An 18,103-nucleotide genomic window follows, 5' to 3' on the forward strand; every position below is an offset into this window, starting at 1 on the left:
TTACACAAGAGGTCTTCCTTCTAAAACATCTAAAATATCATTTAAACTATACTCAAGGCATCTAAGAAATTCTTGTAGTTCTCTATTTAAATAGCCAGTTGTGTTACATCCTACCCATGTATCAAATACATTATATCCAATTCCAAAACCATCTGGCACCACTGGCCCAAATCCACCAAGATGAACTGCAGGACTGTGTAACGTACTAGTTGAAAGGATAATATGGTTTAGTTTTTGGTAGGCTGAGTCAAGAAAAAGTTCAGGCATAGGATCACCTCTGGACACTGAAAGATGTTTTAATGCAAATAAATGGCGATCAAATCCTCTACCTAAATAAAACAAAAAGGTGCAAAGTATGTTAAGAATACGGAAAAAATGTAGGTTATTTATTAAAGTCAACATTATAAAACTTTCCTGTAGCTAAGAATAAATGTTGGTAAGCTCCAACATTTTAATCGATTAGATATTTACTGTTCATCCTGTAGCTATAATAATACAAGAGGCATTATCTTACATTAAAGATTGACAATCTTATATTTTCTGCTTGTATGTAAGCCAATTATTTAGGCATCTAAGTAGGAAATTAAGAGCCTAACTTTAGCCACCCATTTTTGAAAATGTTGGCACTTCATAGGACTCATAATGTAAGCATAAATTTCTCTTAATAATTAATCAATTCCCTTATTACCTCACCTTCCCTTCTATCCCCCAAAATGAAATTGCTTCGTTAATCTGACTCTTTCCCAAAACCAACAGATTAAAACAAACTGTGAAATTTCCAGGCCAGCCTTTTATGCATTTAATTTGGTATTCTTCTGGCACTCACAGTGGGAGTCAGGAGAGGGTACAGGGAGAATAAGGGTATACCGGAATAGCTCCCTGTGTGCACCCTATTTCAGAATAAAAGTTACTTTATACTGGATCAATTACTCAATTTTGGAAGCACACTAAGGTAATTATTCTGGAATAAAATAATTTTAAATAATTTTATTATGCAACAGCTATTCCAGTCAATTTCCCAGCACAGACAAGTCCTAAGAAAAGGGGAGGAAGAATAGAATAGAGAGGTGAGGCTCCTACTGAGAATGATCAGGGAAAGGACATCAGGTAAACTTATTCCACTTAAAATCCTAAAATCAAAATAAAGAATTCTAAGGATTAATCGCTCTTCCAGTTGCCTATTTTGTCACATCACCACTAGTATTCAATTAATTACTATTTAAAGATTTAAGATACACTGGAGTGTGAAAGGCATTAGATATAAAACACATAATTCTATTCTTTTACTTGAAACCTAAGTAAATATTCAGAAGTTTCCCATATTGCCTTCTCTTGGTTACTGGGACATATTACATGCTCAAAGGCTGTATTTACTTCATACTTAAAGCGAACAAAATGATGGGCAACATACATCCAGCTGTATTACTAATTATACAGAGCTATGATGCTTTACAAACAATACATGTGAAAGGTTGATGTCCCAATGAGCTTGCAACTTAAAAAAGAATGAACATGTAATGATTTAGTTAATATACTTTTCATATCCAAATAGAGATGAATCAGCTCAATGCACCTCAGCTTTTATTACACCCAACATTTTGTTTCCCCTTATCTTTTTTATGTTGACCATTCCTTTTTCCAGCTTTGTTCCTCCTTCCCTTCTATTATGTACTTACCCTAGCCCTCCCCTTCTCTTATTTTTGCCTTTCCCGTGTTACTCCACTTCATTGTGTTATATGTGAGCATAATAGAACTGACTTTAATTCTGATCTTTGCCTGGATGAAACACAAGACAGGAATTCTTAAAGGTGATCTGCAAGGCAGATTTGGGGAAAAAACTGGGGTGGTACCAGTTCTTGACTTCACTATGAAGTATACAGAAGGCCTGAAAAGACGCCGGGAGGAGTGCGGGGGGTGAGATCCAAAAAAAGCATGAGCAGGGGTGTGTGCGTTTGGGGTGTCAGACTGTTTTTTTTTTTTTACTTTACAAATTCAGGTATTAGGTATTATCTACCCTGGAATATTTGATGGCAACTAAATTGTCATAAGAGAAAAGGGACTGAACTATGGGTAACTGAAAAGACATTTAGTCAATCTTTAAAACTTTTTGTTTTTGTTAACATTTAAATTCAATGCCTAATAAGTAGTTTTGACAAAAGAAAGTGCTTTTGTTAATGATTCAACAACCCTAGTTGCTTCAATTAAGATGCAAGATCTAAAAATATATGTCATCCAAGACCCTCCGACAAATCAGAGTTGACACTGATATTTCTAAGCTAAAAAAACAAGCAAAACCCATGTATAAATGATGCCATGGTTTCAGACAACCTTTATAAATCATAAGGAAGTGAAAAGGGCAGAAGGTCAATTTAAAAAAAAACCCTTTCAGGTTTAAAATGAGTATATAACAACAGGATTTGGGATCTTAACATACCTCTCTAAAGAGGACTTCAGGTATCAGAACATCTAGAAAAAATATTACTAACATTTGAAAGATCACAATGACATGGAACTAACCTAATGCAGCTTCCAGTTGCAACCGTCTGTGATATTTTGAACATTCATCAATCATATTTCTCAGTTCTGCTACACTGTGTTTGCTTCGTTCTTCAACAAATGCATGTGAACACTGTTTTGTTAGTATAGATGTGGGTCGAATAGTTTCCGTGCGGCCATGTTTAAAAGCAGCAGTGCTACATGCTTCGTAAGAAGAAATAATTTTTCCAAACTGTCGATAAGCAGTAATCTGACATGCAAGTTGAAAAACAGCATCTGGACTCAGCTTTTGTTTCACTAAAAATTCTTTTCCAAACTTTCTGAATTCAAACATTCTCACAGATAGTTTCTCATTTGTTTCTTTAAATTTCATACGTGCAGCATTTATAGCAGATTGGATTGAATCATTCAATTTAAACTCCAGTCTCTCACACCTGGTAGCACTTAATGCAGGAGGACTAGAATGTGGTACAATAGCTGGGTGTCTTGTACTGTTTCTATATACTTCATTAACAAAACGAAGGACTGCAACTCCATCTCCCCAAGAATGCTCAAAATTTACCCCTGCAGTGCCATCACTAGTGATAATCAGACTAAAGGATTTGTCAAACCAACGATTAAAACCATGTCCATGAAGCATACAATGTGACAGCTCAGTATCATTCTTTGGGGAAATATTGTCTAAGCATAGGCAAAAGACTGCACTATCAATTTTTTGTAAGTTGTCTTCATTGCCGGCTTCGAGAAGCTGTTGTCTTACTGCTGCCCAAGTATTCCTGTCTTCAGTGGTGAGGTAACAAAGGGGAAACTCAGGCAAGCAATCTGCATCTTGTAAAATATAAATTAACTGAGCCTGGATTTCAGACGGATGCAGAATATTACCAATAGGATCCAAAACATCAAAAACATAAAAATGTCCATTTCTCATCACCAACAAATGTCTTCCCCGTTCATCAGTAAACAGTTCATCTTTGTTTAATTTAGGAATTCTGGAACTGTTGAAGAGACGCTTATATTGTGACATATCTAAGGGATATGCGTTTACCATATAAGCTCCATACCAAGACACAGAGGTTGGAAGAAGGCGGATAAAGTTTTTGAAGAGCCTACTTTGGCTCCATTTTGGATTGACATAATAGATATCTGGCCGTAAAAACTCATTCTTTAGAGAGTTAAGAAATTTTATTGATGATACTACCAGATTTGTTGCCCTCACTACCTGACTGTTGTATGCTTCTTTTGGATCAGGATTTAAAGAAATAAAAGGGTTGAAGTTTAAAACAACAGGGTCTCTGGCACAGAGATACATATCAAACCAGGGATCTACAAAAAAATAAAATAAAAAATTAAGTTAATAAAATCAATTTTATTATTTTGATGTACAAACGTATTTTTATAGACACATAATTTGTATACAGCATCTCATTATTTTACTAAATTATTTGTTTCAAATGAGTACACAGACATTTATGAATGTAATCTAAAAAGAGTATAAAGCACTCAAACTATAGATACGTACTGAGTTTTTGAAAAGATAACCAATTTATCTTTTCTATTTTCAATTTCCACTTCAGATCTGAAAAGGACACGCTTTCATTGCAGTGCATAGGGATTAAGGGGTAAATTCATCCACTGGATAGCTCCACTGAAGTAAACAGCATTAAACCCAGAATTAATTTGGCCTGAGGCATAAAACTCCCAATCGGTTGGTTCTTCAATACCAAAGTAACTGGTGTCTAAGAAATATCTATGATAGGTAAACACAAGCTGTACATCTCATTTCCCACACAAACTATACTGAATAGCAGTTTTGAATGTAGACTAGGAGTAAGGACCCAAATATTCTGTTCCCTTCCCAGCAATACCACTGATTTGTTTTTTTGACATAGGGCATGTTAGTAAATTTGTTAGTGCTTCGGGTTTACCTATCAGTAAAATGAACATAACAGTTATCTATTTCATAAGAGTGTTTTGAAGCGTAATGTATTAATATTTATAAAATACTTGTAGAGCCTTATGTGAAAGCAACTATATAAGCACAAAACATTGTAAAAAAAAAAGAAATATAAACATTTGGTTTTGTTTTTCACTGCTTCTTTATAATGCATGAAAATTGTTTCAATTCCCTCCCTGTCCACTCCTCAAAATAACCATTTCATTCTGCTTCCTTTTTATATTTAAAATTTCATATCCTTACTTCCCACTCTTTGTTGGAAGTTCCTGGCTACAACTTCAGAGGACCCGAATAGTGATGTCACACAAGACTTTAACCCAAATTGCATTTCTCCCTACCAACGTTTGAGAAGTCAAGATGGATGATAAAGTTTAGGACTCTCTGACAAAGAGAAGGGAGTGAAGACATAATATCCCTGACATTTCAAAAGTAAACAACAAGCAAAAATACCCCAAACAAACCTATTATTTGGGAAAAAGTCTGAAGCAGTCTTTACACATTATAAAGAGACAGTGAAGAATAAAAACAAAATAGTATATTTATGCTTTACAGTTTACCTCTATGTAATATTCAATATTTTACTCCTAAATGTTCATATGTCAGAGCATTGTAATGACTTGGAGCCTTATCTAAGTCTCCCTTTGCGTTCCGTGTGAGTAACTAATTTAGGGAAAAGGGTTAGAAACCAGTTGTCTGATTAAAAGGACTGAGAGAGTGATTCTGGGGGGACTTGTTGTTCCTTTTCCCAGGACCTGGGAGAGCAAATGCCTACTATCAGGAGATGAAGGCAAGAGCTAGGAAATACCAAATTCAAACTAAAATGCTTTAAATTAACAAGACAAGTTGAGGTTTTGCTTCTAAAGCCAAATCAAAACCAAATCAGAAGGAATAGTCTGTAAGACTAACACTTCATGTTAGTTGATTTCAATGGAAATGCACAGCAGTTGCCATGCAGATCCATCAGAAAAAGTAACCCAAGTACTTTAATAGTAAGTTTCAAAAGAGGTTAATGATTCCAATAGACAACTGAATGTCAGAACTTTAAAAATAATAATAAAATAGAAAACAAACCTGATATATAACTTGTATGCTTATTCTTTTTATCGAATTCAACAAGTTCTCGGTGTAACTTCCTGCCCACTCCTTTTCCAAACTCCCTAGCAATTCTTTCAGTATTTCTGTAGTATTGAAAACAGTTTATTATTATAATATAGGTTCTTTAAGAGTAACTTTTAATTATAGTATTTCATAAAAATACTATTCCTTTTTGTATAATAACAAAATTTAGTAAAACTTTATTGTGTAGCTCATTATGTAATGAGATTGTAAAGGCTTTAGGACAGGAACTATCTTTTTGTATGGGTTTGTACTGTACCTAGTAATGTGGCCCAGATTCTTGTTTGGGGCCCTGAAGTGCTGCCACAATACAAGTAATTATTGCTCTATTTCAATGCCAACACAGAAATTACACTGGGGACTAACACTGTCCCTTTTTAAAGTACAGATTAGGGCACCTAATTCCACCGGTCCATGAACCACATCTTCAATTGGTTGATTCAATTAAGTAACTATACTCCCAGTTCTGCAACTAATTCCATATAAGCAGATCACTGTGTTCCCACAGAACTCTACTCAAGTCATTGAGCTGCATGTGTGTGCAACGATTCACAAAGAAAAATGAGAACTGTTCCTCTGTCCACTAATGACTTGACAAAGTACCTAGTACTTGCTGGAGAAATTCTGAGTATTTTGACTTTTGATTAAGTTGTATTTTGGAAAGGAGCTTCTATTAACATACTTTATAGTTGAATTAGGATATAAAAATTAAAACTTGCTGCCTAAAAACATAAGTAAACTCTTGCTTCTTCCTGAACTAAATCAAGTGATAGGAAGAGTTACCTAATTTTCTATTCAGGATTCTGGCATATTTTGTGTTCTCAGCTTTGTTTGCAGAATTAATTGATTCAAGAATGTCATCAGAAAACGCTAATCCTGCAAACTGTTCTTGACTTCAACCTCTACCTGCACTGCACAACTTGCAGGATGGGGGCCTACCTTTGTTCAAAAGCAGAAGAGTAGATAGGATATACAGTAGGATGGGTCTAATTATCCCAAGAGCACAAATTTCATGAGTAATAAAGAGATGTCCCTACCTACTTGATTCACAAGTCACAGCACAAGAGATGTGGTCCTTGCACCTACTTGTAGAATAATTTCTATAAAGCAAGGGGACATGGGAAAACCCTTGCTGACCTTGACCTTCCTGTAGAAGGTTAAAAATAGATTAAGAACTCTTTCTTCAAGATATGTAGGGTTCCAAACTAAGGCTCTAATCCTACAGACATTTAAGAACACAAGTTCCAATTGTCAAGCCAAACTTTATCCTCAGTTGCACTTGTGACAATTCAAAGGACTGATGGCAAAATACATAGATGGAACCTTATTAATGGTCATGACCCAGAAAAAAACAAAACAGCTCACTTTAAGATTTAGTAAGAATCTGTAGGGCTGGCATTTAAAAATAGCTTTTTACTTGAAAAGTGAGCAAATCTAATCTGGAGTCATTGAGAGCCAATAAATATGGAACCACAAAATGGCCCCCCCCCCCCCACACACACACACTTTTTTTTTAAACAAAGTGACTTTTGAATATAGAAGCAAACTTCAAAGAAAAATATTTTAATGAAATATTGTGAAAATAACAGTAATGCTGTGCTTGGAATTTGTATGCCAAGTTTTAAAATGAGTGTGAATTCTAATAGCCTATTTACAATCCAGGCTTCATTTAAATGCCTCCTACTCCATGTCATTTTTCATACCTGTACTGATCATCATCGAGTAGAGGTTTCTGAGCAGCCAAATATCTCTTCACACTATCCTCCAATTTTGGAAGAGGTAATCTAGAAGTGCAGAATTTTAACACAAAACTATTAAATAAGTTCAAAATATATTTATTACTAATATGGGGAGAGCAACAAGAACATTAAAATCCATGAAAAAAATGTGTTGCGGTGCACCCATGAATTACGTTATGTGACTAATCAAAGTCTCTTGAATGGGAGGTGAATGCTGTACTGACAGCAAACCTGGGGGAATCGGGGAAGTAGTAGGAATCTGGAAAAGAGAAGTAAAAGAATGGAGACAGAAGTTAAGGCATAGATTCCCCCATCCAAGAGATGGATTTATGTATTGTATACATAATTTTTTTAAATGATGAGGCTGTAATCCCAAATAATTCTGTGACTATAAAACGTATTTGAGATTTGTGCTGAAATCGCCAATTATTCAGATAGTAAGTTTTTCTTCTGTTTATACTGCATGACTTGGGCTCCTAGATTCTACAATAATACACACAATAATAAAATTATAACTGTAGCCCTGAACAAATGCATTTTTATAAAAAAGCAAGAATTACATTTTAAACCAAAAGCCTTTATAATTGTTCCTGGAGAGAACATCCCATTTTATGAACTGTTAACCAATACTAATTTCATTTTGTTAACCACTACATAGTTTACTTATCTGGGTACAATCTCCAATATCTATACTATATTTTTACTTCATTGCATAACTGGTATTTGTGTATAGATAATTACATTTTGTAATAATGAGACCTTGCCACCGTGCTGGGGCTGGGTCAAGGGGAGTCCCATGCAGGGATATGGCTAGAGTCCTGGACTATTTTAATTTGGTCCTGCAGGCAATAGGAGCATCCTTGACCTGTTATGATCCTCTGGTTACGTTTTTGGGCCCACTGACCTAACGTACAACATCTGCAGAGTGAAATGCCACAGAGCTCCATTGCATATGGTATTTGCAGAAACCCCCTCTTTGGTCTCCCCACAAACCACAACAGGACTTGCTCAATAGTGTACAAAGTTTCAAGGTCTCATTATTGCAAAATGTAATTACCCATACACAAGCACCAGTCATGAAATGAAGTAAAAATATAGTATAGGTGGCCCTTGCCACTCCCATTTACCCCCCACAATGAGGTAGGGGGGAGTGGACGGGACCACCTATACATGAGACTGGTGGGTGGCCCACCATTCCAATTGGGCAGGCTGGGACTCCCACTTCCCTGGATCACAACATTATCCCTTCTGGGAGGCTGGGGTTTGTCCTGGAGCACTCTGACTGTGCCTATACCCAGTCCTCTGTCCAAAGTCCCCTTCTGATGGCATCCTAGCAGAGTCACAATGAGGTGGTATCAGTAAAGGCCTCCACACACTGATTCTTTTGTTGGGATAGTGTTAGCAGGACCTCCCTGCCCAAAGTAGCATGTTTCACAGTTAGCTCCCTATTTAGGTGAATGGGGCAGTTCTTCCATCTCACAATTAGGCTCTCTTAAAAGCAAGAGAGAATGCATCAAATAGGCATCTCTCAAGTAGTTACATAGTTTGTGTTTTCAAGATTTTCTTTACAATTATGAGGGCTGAAAACGATTTTTTGTTTTATTAAAGCTGATATTCTGATACCATCACATATATCAAAGAGCCAAATATCTAGGCATGGGTGTACCGTGCATATGCCTTAAACTTAAGCTGGCCCTACTTGCTTGCAGGCTACAGGAGTGGCCAGTATGGTTGTAGTAGCGTTCCTGGTTTATTTACTCTTTTTGGTTACTAATCATTAAAACATGGTGAACACAACTACCTACAAAGCGGGCACGGGGCTTGTCCTACTCAAGGAACTGTTCCTTCGCCAACTTTGATAACATTTAAAAATTGAAAATAATCACTCTTAAACATGCAGAGTAGGCATCTAAGCTTTCAGCAATGCCTAATAAAACTCTGCCCCCTGTGTAGCATCACAGAGCAAGGAGACCTATACATTCTAACCTGACTACGGCATTATTGGGGGGGGGGCGGGGATAAAGGGGAACAAGTAAGTACTGGTCCCATAATGTTAGTCTCTTGGTAATTGTGGTAATTACATTCCACACTAGTCAGCAAATTCATTTTTTAAGAAAAGGTTATATTTTTCCATTGAAAGAGAATCAGGTCAGTGAAAAGGAAATACTATTTTACACAATATATCCCAGGGTGTATCTATACTGCAATTAAACATCCATGACTGGCCCATGTCAGCCGACTCAGGCCTGTGGGGCTTGGGCTAAGGGGCTGTTTAATTGCAGTATAGATGCTTGGGCATGGGCTCCAGTGTGAGCGTCTACACCGCAATTAAACAGCCCCTTAGCCCGGGTCAGCTGACAAGTCAGCTGTGGGTTTTTTAACTGTAGTGTAGACAAACCCATAGAAGCCAACACCTCAGTAAGGACTGAAAAACTACTGCATTTATATGGATGAGTAAAACAAATAAATAGGTGTTTTGTTTTTTAAAAATAATGGATGTAAACTCTCAAGCACCAAGGCATTGGCAACCACTAAATCGAACTCGGAAGGGGGCTATTCCTAATGGGAAGATTATTTCTTAACTATCTATGGAGGGAAGTCATTTTTTGAAATATTTTGTACTAGCCACAGTCAAACAGAATATTAGACTAGATAGCCAATCCATTGGTCTGATCCAGCATGGAAGTTTCTGTGTTTTCCAATGGGGAAGATGTGCATGTGCTAAGGCCTTTAGTTCTGCCCTTACTCAACCCTTCTGAGACAGGTTGTGGGAGGGAGGGAGACGTTATCTCCTTTTACACAGCCATCCCACTCAGTTTTCCGTCTCTGCTCTGGGACTCTCATCACCTTTGTAGGGAGCAAATGCATTCAGTGGGGAAAAAGAAAAGGAGTACTAGTGGCACCTTAGAGACTAGCCAATTTATTTGAGCATAAGCTTTCGTGAGCTACAGCTCACTTAATCAGATGCATTCAGTGGAAAATACAGTGAGGAGATTTATATACACACAGAACATGAAAAAATGGGTGTTATCATATACACTGTAAGGAGAGTGATCACGTAAGATGAGCTATTACTAGCAGGAGAGCTGGGGCGGGGGTGGGGTGGAGAGAACCTTTTTGTAGTGATAATCAAGGTGGGCCATTTCCAGCAGTTAACAGGAACATCCGAGGAGCAGTGAGGGGTGGGGGAAATAGTTTTACTTTGTGTAATGACACATCCACTCCCAGTCTCTGTTCAAGCCTAAGTTAATTGTATCCAGTTTGCAAATTAATTCCAATTCAGCAGTCTCTCATTGGAGTCTGTTTTTGAAGTCTTTTTGTTCTAATATTGCGACCTTTAGGTCTGAAATCGAGTGACCAGAGAGATTGAAGTGTTCTCCGACTGGTTTATGAATGTTATAATTCTTGACATCTGATTTGTGTCCATTTATTCTTTTACGTAGAGACTGTCCAGTTTGACCAATGTATATGGCAGAGGGGCATTGCTGGCACATGATGGCATATATCACATTGGTAGATGTGCAGGTGAACGAGCCTCTAATGGTGGGGCTGATGTGATTAGGCCCTATGATGGTGTCCCCTGAATAGATATGTGGACACAGTTGGCAACAGGCTTTGTTGCAAGGATAGGTTCCTGGGTTAGTGGCTCTGTTGTGTGGTGTGTGGTTGCTGGTGAGTGTTTGCTTCAGGTTGGGGGCTGTCTGTAGGCAAGGACTGGCCTGTAGGTGTCCCCCCCCCCCCCCCCCCCCCGCTCTCCTGCTGGTAATAGCTCATCTTAAGTGATCACTCTCCTTACAGCGTGTGTGATAACACCCATTTTTTCATGTTCTGTGTGTATATAAATCTCCTCACTGTATTTTCCACTGAATGCATCCGATGAAGTGAGCTGTAGCTCACGAAAGCTTATGCTCAAATAAATTGGTTAGTCTCTAAGGTGCCACTAGTACTCCTTTTCTTTTTGCGAATACAGACTAACACGGCTGCTACTCTGAAACCTGTCATTATTCAGTGGGGAGTTGCTCTAAACAAAGGCTGACAGTAAAGTAGGCAAACAACAACCCTTGCAGGGAAGAAGCAAATTCAGAATGACCAGGTAGGCAGTGAGTAGGGAAGGGCTCATGTCTAGGGTGCAGCGTGAACACTTCTGCAGCTCTAGGGCAAGTACAAGCTTGCACTCCAGGGCAGTCTCAGAGCATAGGTGCTCTTGCCAAGTGTTTGCAAGCGGACCTTAGGATGGCCTGTGCTGACGCCAGCTCCAGCCCATGCACTGGCTCTCTAGAGCAGGGGTTCCCAACCTTTTTCTTTCTGAAGTGCCACCAACATGCTATAAAAACTTCACAGCCCACCTGTGCCACAATAATGGGTTTTCTGCATATAAAAGCCAGCCCAAGTGTGATGGGGTAGCAGCCAGGGCAATTGCCTGGGGCCCTGTGCCACAGGGTCCCATTGACGTTACATTGTTCAGGCTGTGGCTTCAGCACCAGACTGCAGGACTCAGATCCCTGGGCCCCAGAGAGTGTAGTGCTAGCCCTGCTTGGTGGATCTCCCCTGCTCACGGCCCCCTAGGGGGCCTGGACCCCTGGCTGAGAACCCTGCTGTAGAGTGGGGGGGGGCGGGCGGGTGAAGAAGTGGGGGAGCCTCAGCCTCATCAGAGCAGGGAGGCTGTCCAGAGTCTGCCCGAGAGTTCGCTGCTGACTCTTCCCCCATTTCGGGCGTCCAGGGTCCGGGCTCCCCGCCGTGCCCCGGGGCAGCACCTGGGCAGGCTGTCCTGGAAGTGCATGGTGGGGATCGTGCTCCTGTGCACGAAGTGATGGTCCGTGTCCAGCTCCGAGATGATGCTCTCGGTCAGCCCCACGGTCCGCCAGTACCCGCGGCGCCCAACAGGCCCCGGCCGCCTCAGCAGGACGCCGCCGCCGCACGCGGGCCGGGCACGGAGCATGTTTCGCTACAAACCCGGGGGCCGGCTCAGCACCCCAGCGGCGGGAACCCAGCAGCCGTTAACACCAACACCTCCGCGACGCCAGCGCGAGGGAGAGCGGCGGTTGAAGGAATAAGCGGTGCGGCTGCGCGAATTAGGCCACCTGTGCGCCTGCGCGCAGGCGCCCAGTAACCTGAACGGCCAGAACAAAGAGAGGGAAAGAGCGCGACGAGGGGCAGAGAATGCTCTAGAACGGACCGCGATTCCCCGCCCGCAGCGCGCGGCGGTTTCGGGTTCTGCGGCCGAGCGGCTTTTCGCTGCCCCGAGGACCCTGCCACGCAGCAGCGTGTTGGGACCACGCAGGTAAAATAGGGGACGCGGGAGAGCCGGGGCGAAGTGCCTGGGCTCAGCTCGCTGAGTCGCCGGTGCTCGGGCGCCTCCCGCAGAAGGGACGCGGACTGAAGGATTTAAGGCGCAGGCGGGGAAAGTTCGGCTGCCTGGCAGCTCGGGTTTGACGCGGGCCGCGTCGCCTTGGCCCAGGCTTTGCCGAAGCCCCTGTGGCAGCCTCGCCGCGCCGCTGGCCCCTGAGGCTTCGGGCAGAGGCTTCGGGCAGAGGCTTCAGGCTGGCCCGTCGAGTGCGCTGGATGGCCAGGGCCCTAGAGGCGCTGGATGGGGGCTGGGGGGGGAGTGAAGCTGTGTGGGGAAGGGCTGTAGCCTAGGAGCCCACCTCCTGCTTTTACCATACCCAGGCTGCTGGCTCAGGACCTCGCCCTTCTCCTGAGCTGACAGCGCCCCTGGCCCCTATAATCTGGGCCAGACTTGTGAAGAGTTTCTGGCTCTGGCATTGCTGTTGCTCTGGTGTGGGGTTTGTTTTCTTTTTTTTTGGGGGGGGGGGGGTTTGAGGTAGGGCTGTTTTGCTCAGCGTACTAAAACAATCTGGGTTTTTTTGTGTATGTGTTTAACAAAGGTGGGAGGTGCACCAGACCTGACTCCACTCTGCTGGGCTTTTCAGTGGTGTGATTCCATTGATGTGCATGGAGTTACTCCTGGTTTACAGAGCTTTAACTAATGATGCTATTTCAGTTCACCAGCTCTAGTGTTCAAAATATTGACATGCAGTTGGGGACAGTTATGTCAATACTTGTCTGAAGCGAGGAAAGGCTGCCGCTTGGTTTATGACACATCTTATAGCTGAAGAACATTCCTGATGGCAGGCTCCGTAAAACCAAGCCTGATGTAAGCTTTTATTTTGTTTCATTAAGAAAAAGAGAGCCATGTTTAATGATGATTTAATAAATGTGTAATCTGAAATGCTTTCTCACTGCTTCTCTTTTAAATGTTTTGGAGAATCTTTACCTGTCTGCATTCCTTGCACACCCAAAGCTCCCATTGACATCAGTGGAAGCTCTGTGTGCATAAAGAATGCCGGATCAGATAACCAGGAGAACTATCAGCTCTTCTGAATTCCTGTTGAATCACACACTAACCGAGTGCACCAAGCTCCGTCTTCTCTGCAGTAAAGGAGGCTAAAAGTCATAGCTGAAAGACACAGGTAACACCAGCACCTCTAGGAAAATGAAGTCTTCATCCATGACTCAGCTGTACTTTCCTTTTCGTCATCAAAACCAAGTATTTTCTCCTCATCAGCAACCAAGAACATCTGTCCCTGTTCATCTTTTTGTCTGACAGATTTCCAGTGGATACATCAGCAGAAATAATTTGAGACAATTTGATGATCTGTTGTTTAAATGTCACTGATATCAGATATGTCATTGTTTTCTGACTTCTGCCAAAGACTGGCGCAGTGTTTTACAATTTCTTTCATCTGGCAGCTGTAACAAGTGTCTCCTGGTTGCAATGTTCATTGTTCGTGGCATACTCAATTCCTATAGCTGCAAAATACCAAACAGAGTGATCCCCTTTATAATTCTTTTTTCAGCTAAATACTCTGATTTATTGTTTGCTACTGTTGCCATACTGAATAGCTTGACATGACTGTGTGACAGAGATGCCAAGTGTGTTTTTCAGTGTAAGGTTTCAGAGTAGCAGCCGTGTTCGTCTGTCTGCAAAAAGAACAGGAGTATTTGTGGCACCTTAGAGACTAACACATTTATTTGAGCATAAGCTTTCGTGGGCTACTGCCTACAGTGTAAGACATTCATTAGTATGAAGCAGGTATTTTCTCAGTTTGAGTTTTATATAGCACACAATCTCACTACCGCTGAAGAAATTGGGTTTTGGATTTAACAAGGTAGACAGTTTCCATCCTACATAAATAACTTTTCAAAACTAAACAAAATTTTTCTTCTTATTGTCAAACCGGCATTAAAATAGAACAATGTCTAGTGCAAAGGGTCTCTGAATGCTGTGGCATAACCAATATGAAACAGATTTAAATCACACATAGGTAACATTTCATTACTTTTTAGTATGATGATATTGTCCCCAATAGGGTTAGAAACACCACCTGTGATTATAAACATTATTTTCAAATACATTCATAGTACATGGACTTAAATGCTTTTTGAACTTTCAGATTGCTAGTATGAAAATGTGTGGTTGGAGGCTTCCTTTAAAAAGGATGCAATAAATAGTAGTTTTGATTTATGCATTTTTCCTTAAAACACTGTAAAATAATCCAAATCTTCTGTATGCTGATTGCATTTATCAATATACTTTCAGAAGATTCATTTAATGTGTAATATATTGCATCCCTTCCATGAGAACTTGGAGAACAATGATATTATACAGAAAACCAGATTATTCTCTAAACAGTGAGAACAATCCTGCACTTTGAGGGGTATGTACTAGAGCTAGTAAGATTTTGCATCTCTCGTTTAGGATATTAATGTAGTGTACCTCATTTGTTATGATAGCTGCTAATTTACCATAGCAGAGCATGTAGTTGTGTAAAATGGATTTATCCTGTGCATAGTGCATCAGTATTCAAGATTCCTGGTTTGAAATTCGTGTCCTCCTGGTAACTTTACATGGCAGATGACAGTTCTAACATTTAACTGGACCTGATAATGATAAATACATATTTAATCATAATACAGAATCTTTACAAAGGACTTCTGGACCTTTTGTGGCAGTTCAATCCGGTAATAGCAATGAGCTTGTTTAGCTTACTGCACATGAGCAATATGTATAAATCTAAATCTTTTTTTTCTTGAACCTTTTCTGTGTGGACTCTTCTACGTCCTGCTAAAATCTTTGGGTCCAAGAGACACTACTGTATTATGTGGCTCCCATCACACTGTAGGGTAGTGCAATATCTCTATGGCCTGAAATGAAAAATAAAAACACAAGAGAGAAGAGCCAGTTAAAAAGTATTTGATAATTGGTAGACAAAGTTCAGATCTAGTATATGACCCACAAGGATTAAATTCAGCATCTGTGGTTTGCAAAGTTCAGATTTCTACTATGTATATATTTGTGTGTGGGTTTTTTGTTTTGTTTTGCTTTAAATGGAAGCCTTGAGCAATGTTCTGCCTAGTCTTGCATGCCCATGTTAATAGGAAATGGTCAGTTACATTACAGAAAGAGGAGCTAATTTGTCATCCTATAACAGGTTGGCAACCTTTCAGAAGTGGTGTGCCGAGTCTTCATTTATTCACTCTAATTTAAGGTTTCGCGTGCCAGTAATACATTTTAACGTTTTTAGGAAGTCTCTTTCTATAAGTCTATAATATATAACTAAATTATTGTTGTATGTAAAGTAAATAGTTTTTAAAATGTTTGAGAAGCTTCATTTAAAATGCAGAGCCCCCAGACCCGGTGGCCAGGACCCGTACAGTGTGAGTGCCACTGAAAATCCGCTCGTGTGCTGCCTTTAGCACACATGCCATAGGTTGCCTACCCCTGTCTTATAAGGAGGAGGAAGGTATGTGTAAGATGAGTAGGGGTCAGTCTTCTTCAGCAGAATTTAGTGACAGGCAGTCTGAGATTTCTGACTTGGGGAACAGATGACTTGCTGTGCAGGAAAAGTACCTGTTTAGCTTAGTGGAATACTGGAGATAGACTTCTCCATAGTTAAAGTTCTTTCCTCTGTTTAATAGGTGGGAGTGGAAGGAAATGTTATGGCTTGCCAGGTGAAGATCTAAAGGCCCAAACCTCTGTGTAGGGACATGGAGAGGGTGTGTACCATTATTCCGGCCCACGGGGCAGAATCTGTTAGACCTTCGCACGTGGTGGGGAAGGAGAGATTCTGTTAGTCAACCCCAGCCAACTTCCTTACACAAAGTTTAATTACCCAGGCTTTGTCCGGAAAGAAGTGAATTTTTCCCTTAAATGAGACTATTAAAATGCGTGCATGTAAATAAGTTGTATTTATTCAAAACCACTGTTTCATTGATTTCATATGTTAGATCATAAGTACGTGTTTGATGAAACCTAAACAACCAGGATGTGTGAATATTATTTACAATATTAAAATTTTAATGAAGCTTTTGTGACAGATCATTGGGTAGCCCACACCTGTAGAAAAACCCATGTAATGGGATCGCAGAGGAAAACTCAGGAAAGATTCCCTTAAACATTTTCTACTATATTGTTTCATTGGGTGCTGGAACTTGTTCCCCCAGCAGGGATTACCGAAATCAATGAATCTCCAAGTGTCTGTAAGAGATTAGGGCGGTGTCCAAAGCTCTGAGTCTCTATAGCAGGGGTGGGCAAACTTTTTGGCCCAAGGGCCACATCGGCGTCGTGAAACTGTATGGAGAGCCAGGTAGGGAAGGCTGTGCCTCCCCAAACAGCCTGGCTACTGCCCCCCCCTCAGAACCCCATACCCATCGAACCCGCCCCCCCCCCCAGCTCCTTGTCCTCTGACCGCCCCCTTCTGGGACCCCCTCAGCCCCATCCAACCACTCCCTGTCCCCTGACTGCTCCCCAGGACCCCCTGCCCCTTACCCAGTCCCCCTCGTCCCGTCCCCCCCCCACTATGCTGCTCAGAGCAGCAGGAGCTCGTAGCCTGGCTGGAGCCAGCCATGCTGCCTGTGCTGCCCAGCAAGAGTGGCGGCCCAGAGTGCTCGTGGCGCTGTGGGGGAGAGGCTGTGAGCTAGCCTCCCGGGCCGGGAGCTCAAGGGCCGGGCAGGATATCCTGCTGGCCATGGTTTGCCCACCTCTGCTCTATAGCAACTCTCTTTTATGACAGTTCTCCCCCAGACCCTGGCAGTGTTGTTTTGAAGTTGTACTGCCAGGGAATTCCTCAGCTGTGCTTGCACAAGGAAGTCACCTTGAAGGAGGCAGCCCAATGCATAATGACCTCCATGGAAAAGATAATACAGACAAAACGTAATATATTTTGCTTGTAATCTCTACTCTTTCTGGGGGAGGGGAGTGGACAATGAGAGTTCCCTCTGGTCATCCTGTTCTAGACCATCCAGTTCCTTCTCCCTCCCTTTTATACCCAGGACCCAGTGCTCAAAAATGACTGAGCTGCACTGTTTAAGCAGAATGTAGAAAATCTTCACAGCCCACATGCCAAACAAGACTTCAGGTCAATTAAATTCACCCTTTTGGGGGTGTACTTTATTCACACAACCTGTCATAGTCTCAAACCCAGTCATCTTCTTTGGTTCTGGTTCATTCATATTACAGTTATCTTTCCTCAGGGTTATTCTCATAGTCACCCATTTTCAGAGTTCTTGGTTATTCACAGTTCATGCTTCTAAATGTATGGTTACAGGAAACATTCCACTCAAACATCCTCCCCAACCTTGGTCCTACTGTAGTCTAGTATGTTGCAAACCCCAGCTCTTCTGTTCAGACCTTCAGTCTCCAAAGGCTACTTTTATGTAAGTGGATTAATGGACACAGTCGAAGCATTGTTTTGGCACTAACTCACTTGACTTTTTATCCAGCATCACTCACTACTAA

General features: G+C 41.2%; 2 protein-coding genes across 8 annotated transcripts in view; one reads left to right on the forward strand and one right to left on the reverse strand.

Moving 5' to 3' along the window:
- On the reverse strand, positions 1 to 12,264 carry LOC140911457 (carnitine O-palmitoyltransferase 2, mitochondrial). Its single transcript, XM_073344544.1, has 5 exons — positions 12,060 to 12,264; positions 7,270 to 7,350; positions 5,522 to 5,628; positions 2,518 to 3,819; positions 1 to 329 (listed from the first exon to the last, which is right to left on the reverse strand). Exons 1-5 carry the CDS (start codon positions 12,242 to 12,244, stop codon positions 1 to 3), a joined length of 2,004 nt encoding a protein of 667 aa, XP_073200645.1. The 5' UTR covers positions 12,245 to 12,264.
- A 240-nt stretch (positions 12,265 to 12,504) lies between these two features.
- The window catches only part of RHOBTB3 (Rho related BTB domain containing 3), a 73,858-nt gene continuing 68,259 nt past the window's right edge, over positions 12,505 to 18,103 (forward strand). For all 7 annotated transcript variants that reach the window (XR_012158973.1, XR_012158971.1, XR_012158972.1 and 4 more), the window contains exons 1-2: positions 12,505 to 12,586; positions 13,307 to 13,459. Coding sequence is in view for 4 of the 7 variants with exons in the window: in XM_073344539.1 (XP_073200640.1) it covers positions 13,431 to 13,459 (29 nt within the window). In the remaining 3 variants the exon portion in view is untranslated. The remainder of the gene's footprint in view (positions 12,587 to 13,306; positions 13,460 to 18,103) is intronic.

Source organism: Lepidochelys kempii, chromosome 5 (assembly GCF_965140285.1).
Source record: "Lepidochelys kempii isolate rLepKem1 chromosome 5, rLepKem1.hap1, whole genome shotgun sequence".
Lineage (NCBI taxonomy): Eukaryota > Metazoa > Chordata > Testudines > Cheloniidae > Lepidochelys > Lepidochelys kempii.

What these genes read in the sequence shown, in the direction of transcription:
- LOC140911457 (XM_073344544.1), bottom strand. Translation starts at nt 12,244, where the DNA reads ATGCTCCGTGCCCGGCCCGCGTGCGGCGGCGGCGTCCTGCTGAGGCGG. An exon ending in TTCCAGGACAGCCTGCCCAG is followed by an intron (nt 7,351 to 12,059) that starts GTGCTGCCCCGG and finishes CTGCACTTCTAG; the next exon opens with ATTACCTCTTCCAAAATTGG. An exon ending in GCATACAAGTTATATATCAG is followed by an intron (nt 3,820 to 5,521) that starts GTTTGTTTTCTA and finishes ATTTTTTTGTAG; the next exon opens with ATCCCTGGTTTGATATGTAT.